This window comes from Papaver somniferum, chromosome 2 (assembly GCF_003573695.1).
Source record: "Papaver somniferum cultivar HN1 chromosome 2, ASM357369v1, whole genome shotgun sequence".
Classification (NCBI taxonomy): domain Eukaryota; kingdom Viridiplantae; phylum Streptophyta; class Magnoliopsida; order Ranunculales; family Papaveraceae; genus Papaver; species Papaver somniferum.
Genome location: NC_039359.1, coordinates 129,381,402 through 129,399,344, shown reverse-complemented (window position 1 = coordinate 129,399,344; position 17,943 = coordinate 129,381,402). Strand labels below are relative to the sequence as shown.

Below are 17,943 nucleotides of genomic sequence, written 5' to 3'. Positions count from 1 at the left end.
GTGTGCAAATTTGTGATTTCTGCATCAAGAAAATGAGGTTTGCAACTTGTGGACAACTCAAAATTTGAGTCTACAGATAATAGTTCAGAAATGACTAAAAAGTTGCGAGCAAACCGAACTTTGGAGTTCGGTTGTCTTGTTAATTTATGTAGGAACCGAACTTTATGATCGGCTACCTGCTAAACTTTTACAGGTTGCCGAACTAGATGTTCGGTTTTCTGCATAGAATTTCTGACTAATCAAACTTCTCCCTGTAGCCAAAACATTGGAGAGTTGTTGCACTCTACTTGTAAAATAAACATAAAATAAAAAGACAAACCCAATTAAAACAAATATAAAAGTGTTACACATACCAAACTACGAAATTCCTCAACTAATTGTTTAAAACACACAAACATACGAAATTAAACCATACGAAATCCATAACTAAGATGTTTTTTGAAACTACTACCATACGAAATCACTTACGACCAGTACGACGAGGCCTTTTATTTACTTTTTCACCACGAGTCTTAAATGGAACTTCCTCATTAGTTGGGGTTTCATCTCCTCCACCGGTTTCTTCCACCGTGGTAATAGCTTCGCGACTTGAACCTTCTCCTTGTTGTCGACCCCTCTTCATTTGCTTAGACCGACTTGCCTCCACCATTCTTTGAGATATAAGCTGCTCCCACTGGCTGTGGTACAAGGTTTGTTCCTTTGGCGACATCGACTCTCCACTACGGATTCTAGTCATCCATTTCTTCAACAATTTCGTACCCTTCTTCACCTGATTCCAATTTTTACCACAAGTAAATATATTTTCAACAATTTGTAACAACTTTAAAGATAAAGAGAAGACATGTACTTACCAAATTATCCCATAACTTAATGGCTTCTTCACCACAAATTGGCATCTCCTTTTGAGCTCTCTTAGCCTCCCTCTCCTTTGCCTTCGCCTTATCAGCAATAGCTTGTTGTTGTCTATGTATCACAATAGGATGACTAATTTCTTGATAAAACTCCATATAATCTTCTTCATATGCATTTACATCTTCTCCACAAGAAACTAAATCACCTAAAGGTAAGTTGTACTTGTTTTTTCATTCCAATGTCTTACCGTAAGAGTTGGTTCATGTTTTGGCATAAAGTAATTCTCGTTGTTCTTTGTTCCTTGAACCATCAAAGTGAAATTTTCATTCTCCACGTCGGGATCCATTTGGATACAAGAAAGTTGTCTAGTATTCTCCTTGGATTATAAATTGTGTAGCCGTGAGGATGCCAAATTGGTCCATAGTAAGCCGAGACGGAAGAGTAACCATTCAAATCATCTTCATCTACAGGGACATCATCGGGTACGGTGTATGGGTGAAATACCATATCGTTCACCGTTAGATCATCCAATTGCTCCCTCAACGAAGCCAACTGCTCTTCTTTAGACTTCTTTTGTGCGTCCAAAAACACCCATTTTCCTGCTGTAGGTTCGTTATAGGGATAATTTGGAGTTTTCCTAGCCAATCCCAATTTAGGGAAGTGGTCGTAGATCCAAACCTATGCGAAAAAACAAAAATATTTACCACATATATGGAAATTGAATTGGAAGCAGAAAAGTTTAGCGAATAATTTGCTAATTAACAATGTAGAAGCTCACCTGAATAAGAGTTAGGTAACCTCCAATTTGAGTTGTTTTAATTCTCGACCCTTTGCTCATCTCTCCTAAAACAAATGCAAGCACCCCAGCGGCCCAAGAGTAGTTGTTCATCTCATCGAGATTCTCCAAAAGCTGTAGATAATGTGCGTTTACCTTATTTCCAGAAGTGTCGGGGAAAATACAGTTCCTAGATGATATGACCAATAAGCGATGACATGGTGCCTAAGCGTCTCCTTGTCCATCACCAGCTTTCCCTTCTTCACCTTCTGAGTTGTCCCTTCAAATGCTTTCTTCAACTTTACCAACTTAAATTTCTTGACCATCTTTTTCAAGGATCCATTTGGTTCTTTGGGATTATACTCATCGTCACGTTTAGGAGACTCCACAGCATGTCTAAACTCACACTGGGCCTTTTTTGCGTCCCATCCTAGACACTTTAGAGACAGTGCTTCAAGAGCTTCATAACGCATCGAGGGGTCGTAGCCTTCTCGAAGACATTTACCTTCCACGGGTAGGCCGGTGATGTTCATGCAACCATCGGGAGTAAGATGCATTGTATATGTCTCGGGATAATGTCTATCGAGAAATGCGGATGCGGAAACAACGTCAAAATCCACATGTTGGAGCTCAATAGCTCTCCAAAACACACATTCTTTAACCTTCGCCTGAAGCTCGGCACACTCCTTGGAAAGATCCCATTTGGCCGCCTTTTGACGAAGAATAAGATGAATTGCATCATTATGATCCTACGAAAAGAACGTCACACTATTAATACTTGATGAAACATATCCAAAAAAAAATAAAAGAACTCGTTTTGTTAGTTAAGAATACCTTTGTCGCATAGATCTTCGCAGCCCATGAGTGTTTGTAGCCAAATAATGTTGTCCCTCCATCATTTGGAGTAACATAAGTTGGGCTCCTCGGTGACAAACACAAGTTAGCAGGTGGAATTTGTGAGTATCTAGCACAAGGTGGCTTCGGCTTCAATTTCTCTTTAACAGGAACAATTTCTTGCACTTCTTCCTCTTCTTCCTCATCCTCCTCTTATTCCTCTTCCTCCTCTTCCTCTTGTCCTTCTCCTTCTTTGCCCTGTACTTGGTCTTCTTCCTCTACATCTTCAACATGTTCTATTTCTTCTTCAAACTCTTCATTTCCTTGGTCTTCATTTCCTTCCTCTTCTTCATCATCATTCTCTTCTTAATAATCATTCGCTTCTTCAATAACATTATCAATTATATTCTCCTCCATCACCTCTTGATTGACATCTTGGATTACATTACGAACATTCTCTTGGTTCACTTCCTGTAACGATCCCCCTCCATGTTTAACATTTTTAGTACCACGGTTTCGGAAATCCAAATGTATTCTACCATGAGGGGTGGGGGTTCTCAAATCTTCATCTAGGTGGATATTAGATCTTTTTCCTTTTTTCCTAATGAATCAAAACCACATTATTAGCTAAACAATATATTTTCTTATCGAATAAAATTGAACATATACATCAAACACAAAGGTGTTAACAGACTAAAGTTCGGTTATCTAGTATATGAGATTCGAAGTAATCGAACTATGAGATCAGTTAACTGGTGTAAGTTGCGAGGTAACCGAACTACATATTTGGTGTTGATAGCATGAGTTCGGTTCCCCCTAGAAATTGCGAAGTAACTGAACTATATAATACCAAAGTTCGGTTACCTATATAAATTTATCGAATACACCGAACTCTAATTTCCCATACAAAGAATGAGTTCGGTTACGCAAATTTTTCATGCGAGTTTACCGAACTACGGAGTTCGGTTACCTAAAAATTCATAAAACTTACGACATTGCCGAAGTGTTCTTCGTATTGAAAGTTTGGTTACAAAAAAACTAGGGTTTTTCAAAATTCTCCTAGCCGAAATGTTTATTGTAACTACCATTTTCAATGGGTTTTTGATGATTTCTAATCGATTTCTTCAACAAAAAACGAATTAAAAGGAATGGGTATGAAGGAAATTACCCGCGGATTTGCATTTCACTCGAATCAGTCTTCTTTTTTGCCAAAAAACGAATTAAAAGGAATGGGTATGAAGGAAATTACCCGCGGATTTGCATTTCACTCGAATCGGACTTCTTTTTTTTGTTGGATGATTGATTTGGCCTCTCAACTTTGCTTCAAGTTGTTTATCAATTTGCAATTCTTTTGGGAGATTCGCTATATTTACGAGTCCCTGACTCAATCCTGAAAATCTGGGTGTTTGCTTGGTACGCATTGCTTATAAAGATGGATTAATCGACGATGAAATTTTTTCGAATCGACGATTAATGTCGATGTCTACGAAGAAGAGGAAAAGAAAAGAAGAAGAAGAAATGGGAGAGTTTTGAAACGGATTAAAATCAACTTTTTTTTTTAGGTTTTAATTTAATGGGTTAGATTAGTGGGTAGTGGTTAGATTAGTGGGTTATTAGGATTAGTTATAACCTTAATTAGGATAAGGGCAGATTAGTCTTCACTAATCATTTAGGACGCCCCTTAAAATGTAGGGTGGACAATTGAATCACAAAGAAGTCCCCCACCAAAATGGGCTAGTGCCCAAAAAATCGTTCATTTTAAATGCGAGTTCTCACTTACTAGTAAGCTAAGCCTTTGCCTGGTAGGACCGTTTTTGCTTAGAACAAAACTTGGATAAAGAAACCTTAGATTACAACTTATTACGTAGTAAATTTCAGTAGTTCTTCTGGTACACACAGCTAAATACTAAGTTATGGCCAAGGAAAAGAAACAAGTCACAACTACACATTATTTCAAATGGTACATGTAAAGTCGTCAAGGAAACAGACCTTGCTTGGATTAAGAACTTCCGAGCCATATATCATGCACCAGACTTGCACCATTCCTGCAATGTTGGTGTCGCTACTCCAACATTCTTCATGTCCACAATATTGGCTAGTGTTTTATGAAAGAAATCAAGCATAAAAATGGTTAATCAGTAAATGTTTAGCAAATTAGAGATGCATATTATGCTTTAAATTTAAGTTCATCTGATTATGAAAAATCATGTATAATTTAATTCAACCAAAACATACCACCACAAGTATCTAGCTATGTTTACATTCAGAAAGTATGAAACAAAACCTAACCTTTCTCCTGGCTATGACAAAACCATCTCTGTTCAACATACTTAAGAAGCTAACAACTGACACGGTTTGAGGCCAAGCTAACAACTGATACGATTAGAGTCCACCCAGCATATCAAAGAGATCGGGTATTAACAGAAATCATAAGGATGTGAAACAACTTTTTTCGCAGAGAACTAGTAAAAAAATGGAACTTCTGTTCATAAGACTGATGTATTATGGTAAAGGTTTCCAGAGCAATAAATTTTCATCACTTGATTTGATGTTAGCTTCTGGATATAGGACTGCAAGATTATTATACCCTTGTGCTGATCTTATGTGCCTCTCAAATGTTCAAAGATTATCCCTAAATATGTACCATGTGTAGAACGAAGCGATTTAGTGTTTCCTTCCTTGAATATAAACTAAAAGAACCTTGAAACTTCATTGACGTCTATACATTGTTTCTTCTGAAATTCTACTCCAAGACAGGTTTAAAATGTTGGGAACAATTTCTGTACATTGGAAAAACTCTTTGATTACATCCGGTAGAACTATCATGTGTATTGCGCATATGCAATTCCATGTACAGCTGACGGATAGAGAAAAGTGGAGAAGCCATTAATCTAATTCACCAAGTATCAGTACTTTCTGGCTAGTGCGATTATCTATGAGGAACATTGTGATACCCTATGCTTGCATAGAACAGTCAAAAACTAGATCTGTGGCAGTAGAACATCCATACTAATTTATACAAGCAGAAATGGGTTCTTTGACTCATTTAGATGTTGGTAACTTCACAGAAGAGAGAGTTGCCTATACTAAGATCTGTAAAAGAGATTGCAGCTAACTCCATGACAATCAACGCGAAAGGATAATAATGGATGGAATACCAACAAATACAACCACTAACTCCACGCACACAACAACATTCCTCCCTTCAAATTCTCAAATAGCAAAAGATTTGAAACATGTTCCATCGTTTACGAGAACAAATTGGGTCTAATAAAAGTATGACTTAGCCCTTCACAGCTAACTCAACGAATGACTTCTTTTCAGCTAGAAAAAAACCTACATTGTTTCTCCTTCCATACGGAAGAACTACTAGTGCCATCTAACATTAACAATTGACAACATATACGAATTCCCATAAAATTTGGTTTCTCTTCACAGGATTAATCAAGTCAATCTCACAGGACAACAGCTAAAGTCACATTCTTAATCAAGCAAATAAAAGAAAGGATTTCCTTCATAAAAACAGAACTACCGAAACCAAAATTGGTTTATAGAATAACAACAAGGGATCAAGTAACACATACCCACATGTACTTCAGGGCTACCAGCTGCCGTAGCATCAACAATCACTGTAACAGACTGATAATCCAATTCTACCGCATCAAAGACAGTCTGTCTAATACAATTTGGAGTTTGAACACCTAAACAAGATCACATTCCAAAAACCAATATTGCAAGTAAATGACATACCGCCATACCTCAATTTCATGACAAAAGATGAATGCTGAAGCTTAATTGCAGTACTACTTACCAACCACAACTAATTTCTTAATATCAGCAGCTTGAAGAAATGAATGAAGATTTGTCCCAAAGAAAGCACTAAATCGAGTCTTGACTAACTTATAATCATTTCCAGTGATCACAAGTCCGTCAACTAATTCTGCCCCTTTGCTTCCTTTGACAAGAGGATCAGTTTTCTTGCCACTATACATGTGTCTGCGAAAGAGTTCAACATCTCTTCCTAGTGAATCATGTTCTCTGACAACCTAATTTATAAGTTTTCATCATCAATTTTACACTAACAAAATTATAAAATCAAGGAAGAGAAATCGAAGAAATGAGAGGAGAAAAGACCCAAACTACAAGAATGCCGCGGAGTCTTGCAATATCTACAGCTTTTATGACAGAAGGAACAATAGATTGACTTCCATTGACACAAACTGGACTTCCTGGAGTTACAAAATCTTTCTGAGAGACAAAGAGATAGAGAGGGATTTTAGAACCCAATGACCCAAAAATGAAATTAATGAAAAAAATAATAATTTGAGGATGAAAACCTGCATGTCTATGACGAGTAGAGCTGTGTTCTTCCAGTTCTCCATGGCCCTGGCTAGTGAAAGTTGCCCAAACTCTGAAAAGTAAAAACTGAATATCTTACCGTCGGGTGTCCACACATTCCGTGTTGTTAAAGCTGTAGGCTAACACGTGTTTTAGAGTTGGTTGTGCTATCCGCCGAGATTCTTTAACATGGAATGGCTGCTAATGGGGTACCATTTAGCTTGTGGGTGTACCAATCCCATACCAAAACAAGTTTTGTCTTATTTGCAATTTGGTACACCCGAGCAAAATGGTACCCTATTAACAGCATTGTGACATGGTAAAATGTTATGATGATATTTTCCGGTTATGGATCCAAAACAAGACTTCTTTTTTTTTTCTGAAACATGATATATTAGATATTATTAAAATGGAATCACATGTGGAAATGTTGCTCCACTGGTGTCATTTAATACAGATTATTGCAAAAAACGGGAACCATGTACTCCCATATGTTGGTTTACAAAATTTCTTGTTGGTTATTATCAGCCGCATCGTTGGCGAGAGTATCCGCCGTTTGGTTTGCTTCCCGGCAATTGTGTAGAATTTTGTACTAGGGAATGTTTTCCAATCTTTTGGTGATCTCAAGAATCATTTCTCACATGTACCATGGGGGGTTCGCTCGTTGCGTAATGAAATGAACTAGTGTCTGTGAATCTGATTCAAAATAGATTTTAGTCCATTGGTAAAGTGTAGCAGTTCTTAGTGCCATGAGTAGTGCCCATGTCTCTGCTAGCAGTGTTGTTATGATTCTCAAAGGTTGTGCCATTACGATGATAACTGTAGTTGTCGAGTCTCTGCAAATAAAAGCTCCACCCGCTGGTCCCGGGTGGCCTCTGGAGGCTCCATCCATATTGATTTTAATCCAATATGGGTCTGAAGGTTTCCATCCAACTTGAATTATTTTAGTCCTCCGGAGCGGTGAAGTGTCAGTTGTCGTAACATCCATGCCAGGTAGCGGTGGAGGTAACACTGCATTTGCCCAGTTGTACTCTTGATGCATGTGGTTTGCTAATTTGATTATATCAGAAGGAGGTTTGTGTTTTCTTCTATAGATCAAATCATTCCTTGCTAACCAAAGTGCCCAACAGATAAAACAAAAGGAAGTTTTAGCAGCTGTAGATTGTTTGAGTTGTAGTAATTGATTGATGGTGATTGATGGGTTAATGGTGGAGGTCTTTGGTGTTGAAAAGCAGGTTCTGCTTCATGATGATTAAAGAGGAGATCCCAAGCTTCTTTATCGAACCGGCATGAGATAAGGATATGCTCAGTTGTTTCTGGAGTTAGATTACAACTAAGACATAGGTTTGAGGTAGTAAGGTAAATTTTATGTAATAGGGTGAAGGTAGGTAAACCTTCGTTAATAGCTTTCCACAAGAAAAGCTATATTTTTGGGGGGCATTTTAATGTCCAGATGTGAGTGGAGGGCTGTAGCTGAGTTTTGGATGATGGGGTGGAGGAATGGTGAATGAGCATATGGTATCCGGATCTAACTGTATATATATTTTCCAGATTTTGTATATGGCCAGACAATTTTATCTGGGGGACCATCTTGGGGAAGGTGGATATTAATAATCCTGAGCATAGACGATTACGGAAGTTGTGTCAATCGGTCATGGATCCATGATTTTGAAGTTGGATCAATGAGATCAGATACTAAGGGAAAATGGTGGCATCGGTTTTGGTTTAGAGTGGGTGACTCAGAATCCAGTTGGAATTTGTCTGGATACAATTTTCATTGCCTATTTTGCGAAAAATATGGTGGGTGATACAAGGAAGAAGGGAAGTAAGTTGTTTCCAAAATGGACTAGCTGTATTTGAGGGGGGTTGGTTGGAGCGGAAAAAACGTTCATTGCTGAAATATTTTTTTCTACACATTGAAGTATAAATTGAATCCGGATGATCTTGAATTTGCCAAACTCTCTTTAATAGTAGTGCTTTATTGTGGTCTAAGATTTTCCTTATTCCTAGCCCTCCCTCTGTTATGGGTTTTGATAATTTATCCCATCCCGTTGGATGTAATTTTTTTAACTGAAACATCATGTCCCCAAAAAAAAATTCCTCGTAATTTTGTCTACTTCCTTGTGGACATGTATCGGTAATATATTTGTCTGCATAATATAATTTGCAATAGGGAATAATGAGGTTTTTATGAGTACTAACCTTCCTGGTTGATTAAGGCATTTCGTTTTCCATCCTTTCGCTTTGCGAGCCATTCTTTGTAGTAATGGGAGATAAATATGTGTCGATGATCTTCCACTTTTGAAATGGATTCCCAAGTACAAAGGTGTTGTTGACGTAGCCGGCATGTCGAAAACACTTTGAACTTCACCGATTGCATTTGGGTCAAGGCGTGGATGATAAATTATATTAGATTTGCCGGGGTTGATGTGTTTCCCAGCTGATTCAGAGTAAGCATCAAGCAGTTATTTTAGTTGAATACACTTTTTTTGATGCTTTGAACGTTAGGAGATGGTCATCAGCATACATTAGGTGAAGAATCGATGGTGCTTTCTTGGAGATGCTCAGACCGATAATGTTGTTCGTGTTTTCTAGGTGCGCCATATTTGTTGAAAAAATCTCCGTACAGATAATAAAAACATAAGGTGAGAGCAAATATATACATGAGGAGTGCCATTTCGTTAATACCTTTCCAAAACAAGACATGCCTAGTATATTTAAAGCAGGGACTGGTAGTGTTTTTTTTTTTTTTTTTTGAGAAATTCAAAATACACTTGTAAAACTTATATATACATTGGATTTTTTGTAAATTAATCTGCAATGATCATGATAAATTGATAAATTTTATCGACTCGAATAATAATTGGCTAAATTTATAAAATAATAAAAATTCATACTTTCTATAGGTCCTTTCCGATATATCAATGAATAACTCTCCAAATTTCATAAAATTAGTTTTTATATTTATGTTAATTTGGTAAAGAATGGCTTAATTATGAATGTTAATTGGTAAAGAATGATTTAGTTGTGACCTGGTTTTTCTTGAAATTGATGTCATATTAAAAATCAACTTGAATTTGTTTTCTAAATTTAGAAGAGTTTTTGGTGTTGTCGCTTGGTAATGCAATAAAAAATTATTCAATGTCTTCACAGCTTCGATAGCTTCTGACTCTTATAACTACAATTTCATCTGAGAACCATCAAGTGGTCAAACGGTTCCCACGCTCCCTCCTACTGTGGAGGTAGGGGTTCGAACTTCGTAATTGCCAAATAAATTCTCATTTGAAGGAGTTTAGATGTAGTCTAGGGACCACCGTTCTACCCTATAAGAAAAACTATAATTTTATATTCGGCTTCCACATCATCATTTTCCTCGTTTTCCATGATACTCTCGATTAATTCCTCTTCATTCAAAATTTCAGAATAGTATTCTCTTGAGGGTAGTTCAAAAGTTACTCAACGCCATCCATTAATAATTCAATCTTTTGATTATATGTTTCAGTTCTCTAGTGCCTTCATTATCTAACATTTCACTTGAATTCTCTGCATCGATGTCATCCTTTGGACGGACATCTATTTTCCAAGCTTATACGACATGGTTCATAAAGTATAAAACATTACTCTTCACGGTATTTGGTTCTCCTGCTTCATAACCCTCCAAAATACTATGATATAACCAAAGACAATAATGCATCTTCAAAGTTCTTATAATCCCTGTGTCACAAAGGTTGAATGTTTGATGTAGCGTTTTGTGGCAAGAATTATATAGTGCTTTGATAAATAATATATACTCCCTCTGTCCAAATTAGATGAGCTAGTTGTAGTTTGCACAATCTTAAGGCAAGGAGGAAAGGGGAGTATGTTTAAGAATTATGTTATAATTATACCCTTATGGATAATAACTAGTAAAACTTTGAAATGATGTATATCTTAAATTATACCACGGTTTTTCGTCAACTTTATATCGTTGAAAAGAATTTTAAAACACCTACGTAACGAATATAAACATGGCTATCAAATTCTTAAACATAAAATGGTAATAATAATAATAATCAATTAAAATGGTAGCTTTAGAAATATCTCCTTGATTAGTAAGATAGCTCATCTATTTATGCGACAAAGCTTAAAACCAATTAGCTCATCTAATTTGGGATGGAGGGACTATATATTAATTATTACTATTTTATTGATAATTTAATATCTCGATAAATTGATTAATATTTTCGTCTCGACACTATTATTTTATAGGGGTTATATTGTAGTAATAAATTTTATATTGATGTTTTGTAAAAAATGAAATTGTAAAGTTTCTTTTATGAAAAACACTTCCTCCATTAAGGAAATTTGGAAATATTGGAAAACTCGATGAGAAAATTGAAACGACAAAGAGAGCGAGTACACCACAATATTTTCGTATTAATATATTACAGACACACCTTGTGTAATCTTACATAAATTTTAACTTCCAAAAGATTACTCCAAACAAGATGTTAACTTATTATATAGTATTTGTTTGAAACTGAACCAACTATGAAATCGTCTACCAAGTGGATTACCGTATGAGTGTAATTAATTTAATTACAAAGATAAACAATATAAGGCATCAGAAGTAAAGTAAATCATACAAACATACAAGATTTAGTTAACGAGAAAAATTACAAGGCAAAAAACCCCAGAACCTGGTGCAGTTTTTTAAACTCTCAGAATTATGCCGATATACAAATTGACTACTACGATTTTATATAGTCGAGACCAAGTAAATTACTCTTAGTTACTCAGTTTTTCAGTATTTATGCGCCTACAACCAATCTGTTTTACGATCATGAATTCCAAGACAGAGTCAATTATCTTAAGTTAAATTACCTACTGTGAAGACTTCTGCTCTCAAATCATTTGGATCGTAACCCAAAACATTAAAGGACTAACCTATTTCGGTAACCACCTCATTGTATATCTACCAAATCCGGCAATAATTAGAGATAAAGATGAGTATAAAGGATATTCTAATTAATCGATATAAAATCATTTGGTCAACTCAAACCAAGAAAAAGATTGTGAAAGTAATCTATCTTGGTGAATAATCCTTATCCAAGAAGCTCTACGTGGAGTGGCAACTAAACAGTTTTTTCGATCTTTCAACAGGTCTGACGTTTATGAAATAAACAACTTGTTTGGATCAGTGTAGTCAATATCGGTTGTGTCGGCCGATAATATCGATTTTTGTCTTGCATCGGAAAAAAACCTATACGATATCTAAAATATCGATTATACAATGATTAAACGATAAAAACACTCATATCGGGCGGTACAAATCGATATATCGGGTTCACCGACATGCTGATAATATCTGTAATGGTAATTTGGTAGAATAAATTATTTTGATCTGGAAATTTTTAAACCCTTCCTCCTAATCGTCATTTTCTTTTGTACCCTTGAAAACTCAATCCGATTCGGTAAATAAATTTCCAACTATTTCATTTTTCTTAATGAGTTTCTTATCCTTGAAACAACTATGGTTCTTTATTGCTCGTTCGCTTTTTTTTTTTCCTGAAGATTTATAAAATGAGAATTCATTATCGTTGACAGCTTTATCTTCAGCATCAAATGAGAAATCATCAATGCATCATATGGGACCAATTTTTTTAAATTGAAATATTTATAATTATTTGAAATTCTAGTCTTAACGATGTGTCACCAATAAAAACCGATATAATCTTTTATATATGTGTATCATACCCGGCCGATACGATATTGATACACGATATTAACTACTTAGGTTTGGGTACAAGAAAATCAAGTGTGCACGAAGTACCACAAAGATCATAATACCAAAAGAAAAAGTCTTCAATCTTCAAAATAACCTACATAAACAACTCGATTCTTATTAATGGTCAATATGCACAAACTTCAATCTTGAATCACTAGATTTGTAATAGTCAATCCTCAAACAAACTTTAACAGCCTTATATCATAAGAAAAGTACCATAGAATAATAAAGTTTGATTTATCAATGATAACTATACCGTTAATAAATAATCAAAAATTTACATAATAATACGATTTAGTTTCCTACCATCGGTATCATTAAAAAATTCTTTATCCCAAATAAGACTTTAAATGAAGGCAAAGCAAGAGATTTCTCTTAATTAGATTACTCTCCTCTATCAACCAGTTGCCTTCCCACATAAACGGTTAGGAAGTGTGTCAAGGAATGAGTTTGTAAGAATAAAATCTTCACTATTTAGCTAGCATATATTCATATACTTTACTAATATAGTAATTAGAGATATGCAAACCTTTGGGATATCGTAAGCATATATTTTCGAATATCTAAAATATATTTCAATCTTGGTTTCAGGATCTTGCCTTGAGTATCAAAGGAAAATAATTGGACATTACGATATAAGAGTTTAGTACATGTTCAAATCACTATGTCGACATTACCTGAACATTCCAAATTCAAACCTTTTATAGATCGATGTTTGTAGAAACCCGAAGATAGCAAACATGCATATCATAAATATGTAAACACGTTTGAACTATGTTAAGATCTATCTTGACTTGGGATTGGTCATCTCCAGGGATCGGTTCTAAAGTTTAGGATCAGCCCTGAATTCCCTTTCAACTACGAAACATAATTTTAGAAGTATACTTCTTCAGGTTATGTTTATGATATTATGATCCATCTAATCCCAAGGATTGAATTGTTAGCGATAAAGACTCTATTATTGGCGATTTTGTCAGTATCGCTCGCTGGAAACTCCATCACCAATGACTATTTCTCTGTCGCCTAAAACCAGGTGATTTTGAAACTTGATTTTTACACCAAAATTTTTACACAAATTTTTTCTCTTTATTTCTGTATCTCAATTTTATCCTTCAAATAACAGAATTTCACACTCAACTTGATTTTTCTGGAGTAGTACTTGAATCTACTGTTAAAAAGATATGTGATAGCTAAAAAGAAATACATAAAAAAAAAAGCAAATGATTCTTCATGTGTTGGATATTAACCAAATCAAACCTACAGCTAAAAGGCAAAGAAGAGTTCAAGGCAAGGAATATAAATGCAAAGACAATGTAAGTTAACCATACTAGTCAAAAGAGCAGAGGAAACTCTTCTCAAGAACGCATAGAATGGAAGTTTCTTCAACTGAAGGAGACTAGGAGGTCAAAGAATATCAAAGATTTTTATTGAAGTTTTTATTGTCCAAGTTTATATCTTTTAAAAGATATTAGTATTATTAATTAATTCGAAATATGTATCTCGTAAAACGATGCATTAGTTAATGAATTTGAAATAGGGCTCAAAACCTTTGAAAACCCCTATAGAAACCTCTGCATAAACTGCATATTTGGATCCATGGAGTATCTTCATCCAGATATTAAACCATGAGGACAATCATGAGGATTAAATGCAGATTGTACTATTTTAGAACGAACAATTTTTTCCAAAATAAATGCTAAAACATCTTTGATTGAGGATTTTAAAAGATAAAGTAAGAGAATGGAACGAAGAACAAGGAGTTGTGTTAGAAACTAAAAGAGAGAGGAAACCATAGAGATGGGAGATAGAAAACCTGGATCAAAGACAATAAATGTTGGCTCATGGAATTTTATATATAGTCAAGTAAGATTTTTTTTTTTTTTGCTGGATACATAGTCATATGTACAACTGGTTGTGCTGGCTAGCATATTCGTTAGCTGAGCTTCCGGCTTAGGCTGTCAACTTACTCACGGTTGACCAACCCCCTCTCTATAACAAAATTTTGACCGTTTTTCATATTTTCCTTAGGGTGTCGGCTATTCACGGTTAATATGTACAAATAATTGTCCTTGTCCAAAATTGTGGTCGAAGTATCTATTCTTCCTTTTCTTGTCAGTAATATAAATTAATTTATTTTCAAAAACATTTAAAAATATTTTAGAATAAGTTTATCCTATTATTCATGTTTTATAGATACACTGAAAATGTGGATAATTCTCAAGTTGATATATACTCGATTTATATAGAATTCACCAACGTATAAATCAAAATGCTTTTATTTCATTCAGATATTAAATCAGAAATCTGATGAAAAATGGTTTTTCCTCGGTACGTCACACATGTTCAATCCAGATTTTAAAAAAGGTTACCTGAAATAAAATAAATATCACTTGGTTTTCTATTTTTTTTCTTTCTAACAACCATAGATGTCAGTATAATATGGATGGTGATGTCTATATCATTTACAGAAATATTAAAAATAAAAATTTAAACCAACTGAGGCTATCTCAGTTGGCCAGGAGCCTGACACTCATAATTGACGTTAGCGGTTGGAGTCTCTGCTTTAGAGTTTGAGGATCTCATAAAAACCTCGATGAAAAATACTTTGGTGAGGTCTATTCTTTAAAAAAAAAGGAAATAAAGTAAACTTTACATACTTTAATTTGTTTCCAAATTTGTGAGTCTGGTATAGACTCTACTGACCCCTAAAAATAGTTGAAGGACTAGAAAACGGTAATTTGATAACGTAGCGTAATTAGTTTTCTATCGGACGTTTCTTTTTAAAGAACATGTATTCCCCTTTGCACAGTTGTTGATGGTGGTTTTTAGTTCAAGGATATAATTGTAAAACCAGTATTTAATGCGCTGTCACCCTGCAAGGGGTAAAGCCATTTGAAGAATGACGAGTGCAAAAAATCCTCCTCGCTCATTGAGCAATTCAATATATATATATATATATGAAATTCACTCAGAATGGTGCGCGTATTAGCAATCCCAAATATTCTGTGAATTCTATTTTTTCCAGCATTACCAACTAATGCATGACTTGCCTAGTATTTGTATATGCTATGTTCCCAGCCGAACTCTCATTATTGACATGACATGACGATTAAGTGTTCACTCTCAGCAGAGTAGCATGAATCTCCCTAAGTGCCAGTATTGAGATATGCATGGAAGTACTCACACAGGCTGCATCACTCTCTGAACAAAGAGAATTTTGTATCGACGCGCTTTTAAGATAGATCGATCGAACACGCTTAAATTCCTTAAGGAAAATCTAGACTGTTAATATCAGTCTCAAAAATAATCACAGCCGCACGATTTGGCCGCGCGATTCAATAAGCCTAGCCTGCTCCTAACGGAATTAGGAAATCATCACGATGATCACCGGCGGGCCCACTAACTCCCTAGCCGAACGGTTTTCATCTAATACATCCATAGCGCTTCGAACGATCAACCATAACATGGGTGATCCCGCTGTTTAAGAAGAGCTCAAACGAGCTCTCAAATGCATCACATCCGTCCAACTTTGCCAGCCTAGTTAGACGGCTTAGATCTTCCATCGAATGATCGAAAGGGTACTACTGTGATCACCAACGACCTAACTACATTCTTGGTCGATCGACCTGCCCACTGCAAACTAGAAACGCATTGAATGACACGCCCAAAGAAGGGTGATCGCGCAACCTTTAAAACCATAAATTCAATAAGCGGCGTTATACAACTACAGCAAATCAATCGTGTCCATCCAACTTCGCCATCCTAGTTGGACGGCTTAGATTGCATTTCAAAGGATCAATGAGATGCCAACGCGTTCACCATCGAACCAACTCCACACGTGGTCGATCGACTTGCTCATAGCAAGACCAAAGCGCATCAAATCGCCGGCCCAAAGTAGGTTGAACGCGTTGTTCGAAAACCCTAAAAAACGCTTTGCGGCAAAACACTTCTGTCACAAATTGATCGTGACTACTCATCTTCGCCAGCCGATTTGAGTGGCTTAGATCTGATTTTAGATGACCCGAGAGATGTCAACACACTCACTAGAGGCTCATCTTCACACATGCCCAATCGGCCCGTTCGAATCAACGCCCAGTGCTTTGATTCTACTAGCCAAAATAGGGATGGCTGCATGACCCCTAAACCCTAAATTATATCAACGGCGGCAAACATCTGTCGCAAACCATCTCGTCCGTCCAATTTCGCTAGCTTGGTCGGACGGCTTGGATCAAATATTAGGCGTTCAATGAGATACCTCAATGATCACTGGCCACCTCTCTCTCACAGGGAGCGATCGACCAAATGGCGTCTCATCCATGCGGCCCTCAAACGGTCACCCAAAGGTGGTCGGACATACTGTTATTTTAAGACGCACAAATCCGCGACTTATTCAATCAAGCTCTACAACAACGATGCTTCATGTACATCGATTATTTTTAGTTGCTTGCTTAAAAGCGATGCTTCACATGCATTGAATACATACGATATTTTATGAATATCGGCCTCATAAACAACTTAGTTGTTTAACCTAATAGCGCCATACGCTATTCTTTGCAGCAAATCCCACGACTTGACCCACTTACTCGAGATATCAAACATGTCACAAAATGGGGGATACTTACTGGGGTATTGGTCTGGCGGTTTACAGCGTGCGGCGTGCAACGCGCCCATTACGAGAACGTGTCAGGAAAGGACGAACGGTTAACAATGATGAGAGTAGTGGGTGAAGGTGTGACCACGTGATGATCACCACCTCTTACACAACCCCACTACTCCACTACTTAATCTTCTCCATTTCCTACGAGATCAAGGTTGCGCTCAAATGACTTGTATAAATAGGTTTTCAACCTATTTCGACAACAAGAAGAAGACAAGTGTTATCAACACAAGTATCCAGAAAACACCAAGAACTAATAGCTTACGTTCTACAAGCCAGTTCCACATTCTGATACAATTCATAAAACAACCACACCTTCATAATTCAATATTCTGATCTCAAACACCTTCTTTGCTTCCCTCCCTAAGATCAACCCTTCTCCTTCACTTTGTGACCGAATTTAATCTGGAACGACCATTTCTTGGTTTAGGCCAGAGTCTTATAGATTGATCTCTCGAACTCAAAAGTATTCATGTGCAGTACATTTTTTTAGGGTTTAAATTCGTTTTTCATCAACACACCCAAATTTACCAAAAACAGCAGAATCAGTTTTTGCCCTTAAACATGCATATATGAATAATTGATTATGTCATGGTACCAACTTTTCTTAATTAATTTTATTTGTGTTTTTCCTTAAATAAGTGGGTAGTAATTATACTTCGTTTATGGATATATGTGTAATTATTTTACATGAAAACTTGTTTCAGTTTTTTTTAACAA

At 36.0% G+C, this 17,943-nt stretch overlaps 2 protein-coding genes across 2 annotated transcripts; both read right to left on the bottom strand.

The window, feature by feature from the left end:
• Nucleotides 1–460: 460 nt before the first annotated feature.
• On the bottom strand, nucleotides 461–1,879 carry LOC113351940. Its single transcript, XM_026595844.1, has 4 exons — nucleotides 1,631–1,879; nucleotides 1,207–1,530; nucleotides 852–1,073; nucleotides 461–769 (listed from the first exon to the last, which is right to left on the bottom strand). Exons 1-4 carry the CDS (start codon nucleotides 1,739–1,741, stop codon nucleotides 461–463), a joined length of 966 nt encoding a protein of 321 aa, XP_026451629.1. The 5' UTR covers nucleotides 1,742–1,879.
• Nucleotides 1,880–4,291: 2,412 nt separating this feature from the next.
• On the bottom strand, nucleotides 4,292–6,933 carry LOC113349104 (probable inactive nicotinamidase At3g16190). Its single transcript, XM_026593024.1, has 5 exons — nucleotides 6,799–6,933; nucleotides 6,602–6,709; nucleotides 6,273–6,507; nucleotides 6,046–6,162; nucleotides 4,292–4,556 (listed from the first exon to the last, which is right to left on the bottom strand). The coding sequence occupies exons 1-5, from the start codon at nucleotides 6,841–6,843 to the stop codon at nucleotides 4,483–4,485; spliced, it is 579 nt and encodes a 192-aa protein (XP_026448809.1). The 5' UTR covers nucleotides 6,844–6,933; the 3' UTR covers nucleotides 4,292–4,482.
• Between the last annotated feature and the right edge of the window lie 11,010 nt (nucleotides 6,934–17,943).

Excerpts from the sequence above, each read along its gene's own strand:
- LOC113351940 (XM_026595844.1), bottom strand. The coding sequence starts at position 1,741 with ATGAACAACTACTCTTGGGCCGCTGGGGTGCTTGCATTTGTTTTAGGA. Across the intron at positions 1,531-1,630 it reads GTTACCTAACTCTTATTCAG|GTTTGGATCTACGACCACTT; the intron begins GTGAGCTTCTAC and ends TTTTTCGCATAG. Across the intron at positions 1,074-1,206 it reads GAATACTAGACAACTTTCTT|TACAACTTACCTTTAGGTGA; the intron begins GTATCCAAATGG and ends TGAAAAAACAAG.
- LOC113349104 (XM_026593024.1), bottom strand. The coding sequence starts at position 6,843 with ATGGAGAACTGGAAGAACACAGCTCTACTCGTCATAGACATGCAG. Across the intron at positions 6,710-6,798 it reads TACTCGTCATAGACATGCAG|AAAGATTTTGTAACTCCAGG; the intron begins GTTTTCATCCTC and ends TTTGTCTCTCAG. Across the intron at positions 6,508-6,601 it reads GACTCCGCGGCATTCTTGTA|GTTGTCAGAGAACATGATTC; the intron begins GTTTGGGTCTTT and ends CTTATAAATTAG.